This window comes from Polyodon spathula, chromosome 14 (genome assembly GCF_017654505.1).
Source record: "Polyodon spathula isolate WHYD16114869_AA chromosome 14, ASM1765450v1, whole genome shotgun sequence".
Lineage (NCBI taxonomy): Eukaryota > Metazoa > Chordata > Actinopteri > Acipenseriformes > Polyodontidae > Polyodon > Polyodon spathula.
In genome coordinates, this window is record NC_054547.1 from 8432312 (window position 1) to 8439080 (window position 6769).

Below are 6769 nucleotides of genomic sequence, written 5' to 3' on the forward strand. Positions count from 1 at the left end.
TTCTTTTTCGATGTTGTGTTTCTCCACAATGGTAACGATATATTGATAAATGCTGAAGTACTTTGTAGTCTGATTTCTGGTTTCCAATGATCAGTTATATTTAGTGTTCTGTGTTTCCGGTTTATTCCGAATTCTACCGAAGCATTACAGGATTTTTTTTACATGTTGTTTCGAAGTATACAAAAAGAAAAAGTAGCAGAATTGGGTCGGGTGAGTCAGAGGATGCACAGGGTTGCAATACTGATGCATTGGGATACATGTTCGCGCTGACAATAAAAACCCATAATGAAAAAACAAGCGACACGTTAAACTAAAACAAGAAGTGAACGGAATGACAAGCAATTCATTTATGCAGCTTGTACACACGCTTTAATAAAATAAAGCGCAGAATGACTTCATGAGTTTGTAAGAGCGCTGTGCTTTGTTGGGCAGCCACTGTTTATTACATAGGTATTGTGCGACAGGACTGTCCATCAGCTAAAATACTGCTTAATAAAGCCGACCATCCTAATCGTAAATATTTGACAGAAAATGTTAAACTTGTTGAACGCATTAATGGAAATGTCCAGTGTGGTTTCTGACACGTCTCCTGATGGCTTGCACCGCCCAGTTCTGCCAAATTTCTTTTTTGTTTTTTGTTTTGTGATTTCAAGGGGAATAAACCTGGCTTGTTTTGTGCAGATATCATGGTCATACCTTTTGTAGATACTATTTCCTTCAGCACAGCGAATTCCCAAACATTCGCAAAGCACCAGCTAACTTGGTAAACTGTAATAACAACAATAATAATAATACATTAATAACCTTAATCCGACACCAGAACTATCATATTCACATTTAAAGTGTGTACATTGAGATTTTTTCCATCCGATTTTTAACGATTTTTAAATTTAAAACAAATATTATTTTATCCCTATTTTAATATATGTAAAATAAACTCAGAAAAATGCCAGAATTTTTTTTTAAAAGATAAAAACCAAAACTATTATATTTTATTCTAGAAAGCAATATACAGTAGCTGTAAAACCCATATTTCAGTTACTTTTATCAATCCACACTACCCTCCAAAAAGTATCACTTATTTGTGTTCTTACATTGCTAGTAAAGAGGCACCCACAGCTACCACTAGGAAATGGATTGCTAATTACAATCTTTTGCCTGCATTCAAAAATTAACCCATTATCTGTTTAGGGATACCAAGATATATAGTAAGCAGGAATCTTAGTGGGGTAAAAATGCTCCATTCCAATTGTATATTAAAACCAGAAGTGCTTCACACAGTTGCACCCATACAGCGTGAGGCCACATTTCTGGAAATGCTTGCCACTTCAATTCCCTGTGACTTTTCATCGTGTAAGAGGGTACCTTTCAATGTGTGTTAAAATCACAAAAAAAAGCAACCAGACCACTTAATACACTATGGTATTTTACTGGTACAGGGATATTACTTTTGAATAATGAACAAATGCATGTGAAAGTGTATGCTTTGAATCTGCTTCATATTGTTATTTTATTATTTATGAACATGGTTTTGAAAAAAGAAAAATACTGTGTACAACAGTTTTGTATAAATAGGCTGTCCCTCAATCAGTTTTAGTCACAGATACAGTAGGCATTAGATTGGCAGGTTCTTCTTTATCATACACATCTACATTTCAGATAATTAATAAGCAGCAGTTTCAACATTCCCAACTGTCTTGGCCATAATAGAGAACAGATTTCACTGCAGATTTCCATCCCTAAACTGTTAGCATCAAATTTGTGCTGTCCTGGCTGGTTGTGGCCTTAGACCCGTTTGACATTGTTCTAGCAAGCATGGATTACAGATGTAGTGTGTGTACCGATTCACTTGAAACATTATAAAACCACCATTGAAAAGTTTAACTGTAAATATGTTATTTCTAAGAGATCCCATTACCCAATATTCATAGTCCTCTTTAAAATGAATGTGCCAAAGTTTTTTTTAATACATCTTTTAATAAACCATTTTCACGTAACAAAACAAAAATAAAAAACAAAAACTGAAGTCACTTTAGTCCCAGGTTTGTATGTCACCTTTGAGTGTCTCCAGCACAGAACTGGGTGAATTTAATTCACTTGACAGTTACCACATTGCTCTTTGGATCCCAGACATCTGATTGTGGTCAGCAAGATGACGGAAAACTATGCGACTAAGACGCCACCTGCGTTTCACACCACGGGGCCGTGACGTCATCACACATCTGTTGCGGATCCGTACCGGGCAGCTGTCTCGTGGGAAGGCTGCGATTTCTTTGTCGGCTACCTCCTGCAAAGTAGCACATGCGCAACAATTAATAAATAATTATTAAAGTGAAAGCTATCCTTACCCTTTTCTTTCCAAATTAAGTAGAGATACAGAAATAACTGTGATTGTGGTTTACATGTCATTTTTGTAAAACATAAACTACATTATTTATTTGTTATTTATATATTATTTTGAAAGAGCTGATAAAAATAACAATAATAATAACTGTGGTGTTTATGTAGTGTTGCAATATGAACCACAATTTGGTCCTGGCCAGCACCTGTAGTTCTTTAGGAAGGATTGTGTTTTTTCTGATAGCGTTTATCCGCAGTCTGTCATTGGCATACTCAAATGCCATTTGCCTTCTCTTGACATCTCGAAGCATCCTCCAATTCACGTAATAACCTCGCACCTGCTCTACATTCCCTGTTGTACATCGCTGGGCCTAAAATCAAAATAAAGAAACAAGAAACCCAGACATGAGGGCTTGTAATTGCAATTGCTTAAAAAGGAATTGGAAATTAAATTGGCGCATATATATATATATATATATATATATATATATATATAATATATATATATATATTATATACTATATATATATATATATATATATATATATATATATACACACACACACAGTACCAGTCAAAAGTTTGAGTACACCTGCTTAAAACCAGGTTTTTCATGATTATCTATACTTTTAACTGTATAAACTTGTCTATAATCACTTAATATTTCATTATACGATACGTGTACTTATATAAGCTGATAATCATAAGTGAATTGCATTCAAAAATTAAATTTTTAAATGAAAATGTAAATCTTGTCAATTTCAGTTACAATGGTCTCCCAAAGCAAGGGGATTTCAGTCTGAAGCCCAAGTCAGTTAAAAGTCTGAAATGTGTATTACACGGTGCTATAGCACTGGCCTAAGTATAAAGGTGTCTTTGTTAGATGTTCTGAGTTAACTAGCATGTTACCTAATTAATCTTTTGTCATCAATTATTGTTAACAGGTGAGGGTCCATGATTACTATAAATATTGGTAGCATAGGCACAAGTTTGTCATTCCTGAATATAAGGGAGCAGAAAATGGCAAAATACGCTCAATTAAGCAAAGAACAGACAGTCTATAATTACTTTAAGAAAATGAAGATCAATCTTTAAGACAAATCGCAAGAACTTTGCAAGTGTCTGTAGCCAGGATCAAACGATTTGAAGAAACTGGCACTCATGAGGACGGAACAAGGTCAGGCACACCAAGGGTGACCTCAGAATAAGAGAACAAGTTCATTCCAGTTACAAGTCTGCGAAGCCGGCGATTAACTGCCCCTGAAATACAAGCTCAGCTAAATGCTACTAGAAGTATAGATGTTTCAACATCAACTGTTCAGAGGAGATTGTGTGAAGCTGAGCTGGCCTAACTGGAAGAATTCCAGCAAAGAAAGCATTGTTAAGAGTGCAGAATAAGAGGAAGAGGCTTGTCTGGCCCAAAAAACACAGAAACTGGACGTTTGAGGGTGGAAGTCGGTCTTATGGGCCGATGAGTCAAAATTTGAAATATTTGGGTCCAACCGCTGAGTATTTGTAAGATGCAGAGAGGGTGAGCGCATGAGTTCTGTATGTGTGGTTCCCACTGTCAAGCACGGAGGAGGCAGTGTCATGGTCTGGGGTTGCTTTGTTGGTGACAGAGTTGGTGATCTTTACTATGGCAAGCTCAACCAGCATGGCTATCATAGCATACTTCAGAGGCATGCCATTCCATCAGGATTATGGCTAGTTGGGCAGTCCTTCATTCTTCAGCAAGATAATGACCTGAAACACACCTCAAAGTTGTGCAAGAACTATCTGGCAAAGAAGGAAAGTGAAGGACAACTCAATCTAATGACCTGCCCTGCCCAGTCTCCAGACCTCAATCCCACAGAATTTGTTTGGGACAAACTGGACAGAAGAGTCAAAGCAAAGCTACCCACAAGTGCCCTACATCTCTGGGAATTGCTGCAGAAGAGCTGGGAAGACATGTCAGGTGATTTCCTGCTGAAACTTCTTAACCGAATGCCTCGTGTTTGTGACGCTGTTATTAAGGCAGAGGGTGGCTATTTTGAGGAATCCAAGATTTAGAGACAATTTTCAATTCTCTTGAACATTGCTTTGATACTCCTTATGTTTTGTTTTGTATACTGTAACGTGTTTCCATTTTCATGTATTTACAGAAACGTATATGACTTAAGGCATTGTCAATTATGAAAAAAAAAAACAACAAAAAAAAAAACTAGTTTCCAACAAGTGTACTTAAACTTTTGACTGGAAAGACACGAAACGCAAAATTTATATAGGGATATTGTGACGTTCATGGAAGACCTACCTACTGGGAAGGACGCATTTTGATATGCGTAACAAACCTTGGGTTATGTGGAAGGTGGAAGCAAATTGACCTATTTGTAAAATGACTAACAAATAAGGAGACCCACATGTCATAAGATCATGCTCAACAAGTTGGTATCGCTCGGTGGGTAGCCGCTGTTCAAGCATACAGAGAGACAGAGGTGGTGTTGAAACGCCGGCACAGGCGCGCAGGATTTATTAACAACAAACAAAGTGAAAGTAAAATAAAGGCGGTCATGTGACGTTACCAGCGATGGTAACGCACAGAGGACAGATACAGAAAACCGTACAAAAAGTGCAAAATAAAACACAATACCCCAAACTATAACTCAAAAGGTGCCGTGAAAACGGCAGGCCTTGCAGCAGCCCCGAGCAATCTCCCGCAGATGTTTTTAAACTGACGGACACTCGGTCGAGACCCGCCCACCTGCTGATTGAGGACCAGCACAGCCAATCACTTGCTGCCCTTCCCTCAATCAAGCATAGCAGGCAGCAAGTCTCAATCGAGCGCCCGTCTGTAAACAATAATTCAATCAAACTTTCCCAAAACGTCACAAAATAAACCCATTCCCACATATAAATCACACCAACACTAATTTACCACTGTGCAGGGCAATCGCACTGCCACACTGATTTAAAATATTTATCATTTAACCACCTCGTTAAGGGGGAGGGTGCTGGTGGTAGACATCACATCAGTTACACATACAATAGTCTCGTTACCGTATATCTTTCAAATTAAACAGCAGCAAAACAAACACCTACACTTACACATCACGCGAGTTTATATGCATTAAAAAAAAAAAAATACAGTATAAATTCAAAAAAACCTTCTGAATTTGATACATTACACTTGAATTATGTAAGATCAAACAATAGTATGCGGCTTTACTTATGTCATAAAATACTACTATTTAAATATAACGTTTTCACATAACACACATTTCTACCACAATTACACTAACAACAAAAATGTATCCGTAAGTTACTTTCTGTGTGAACAACAAGTCTGAGAACAGATGCTAAGACTACTGTCCTTGGGCTGGACTGTTAAGTTTCACTCGTGTTTCGCATACACTATAACAGTCCTAGTTCAAAGACACATAATAAACAAACATATACCATTTTGGATTAATATAAAACCCCAAACTAAAGTATTACCAGAGACGTTGTTCTAAAAGAGGTTTGTAAGAATTCAAACCCAGATTTCACAACCCAGGACAACATGAGGGCAGCCATGTTGGACAATCATATTCAATCTATGCGAACTTTATTTAAAAGGTGTCCTCAGACTCGCAGTGCGCAATGCCAGATATATTTGAAACAGGCTCTTTCTTATGTAGGTTTTTATTTTATTTGTGAACCCATTTAAATTAAATAATAATAATAATAATAATAATAATAATAATAATAATAATAATAATAATAATAATAATAATAATCTGGTGTTGGGTTAAACTAATGTATTAATTTCTGCAGTATATGGCCGTTTAAGACAAGAAAGAGAACAGGATTAAAATACTGGTAACACTAAGTGCCTGTTTGTGATTATTTCATGTGTATTTAGGAAAATATTATGAAGTCATGAAAAGCATGTCATGAACTCATGCTTGTGACTTTTGAACTCAATAGGAATGCCATTTGAAATCAGTAGGAAACCATGTGTTAGTTACATTGTAATTTTAAATAAATACATAAATAAAATACATGCAATGTAACCACGATATAGGAAGAGCACACCACTTCCCTTTACAATGTACAGGTTTGTTTTTAATTATACAAATGTTTTGACAATAATACAGAAGAAGTAACATACTGTATGTGTGCAGTTTTTGTTTCACCTTAAACCGCATCACCCGTCCTTTCAGTCCCAGTCTTCTCAGAAGAGACTGAGACACAAAGTAGTTTTGCCTATTGACTGTCTATATGGGTTTTTGTTGTGTCCAGGTTAAGACCATCAAACTCTTCGGCTAGCTCCCACCAGCTTCTGCAAAATGAAACATTGTTTTATTTTTGTACACCAGGAGGCAGTATTTAGTTGTAATACAAGTACCGTACAGTAAACATAGAAATCACATTCCATTTTAATAACCCATATATCTCTGAGCTGTAACAG

At 36.6% G+C, this 6769-nt stretch overlaps 1 protein-coding gene across 1 annotated transcript; it reads right to left on the reverse strand.

The window, feature by feature from the left end:
* Positions 1–1491: 1491 nt before the first annotated feature.
* mrps14 (mitochondrial ribosomal protein S14) lies at positions 1492–5898 on the reverse strand. Its single transcript, XM_041270734.1, has 3 exons — positions 5815–5898; positions 2547–2711; positions 1492–2287 (listed from the first exon to the last, which is right to left on the reverse strand). Exons 1-3 carry the CDS (start codon positions 5890–5892, stop codon positions 2105–2107), a joined length of 426 nt encoding a protein of 141 aa, XP_041126668.1. The 5' UTR covers positions 5893–5898; the 3' UTR covers positions 1492–2104.
* Positions 5899–6769: the final 871 nt, after the last annotated feature.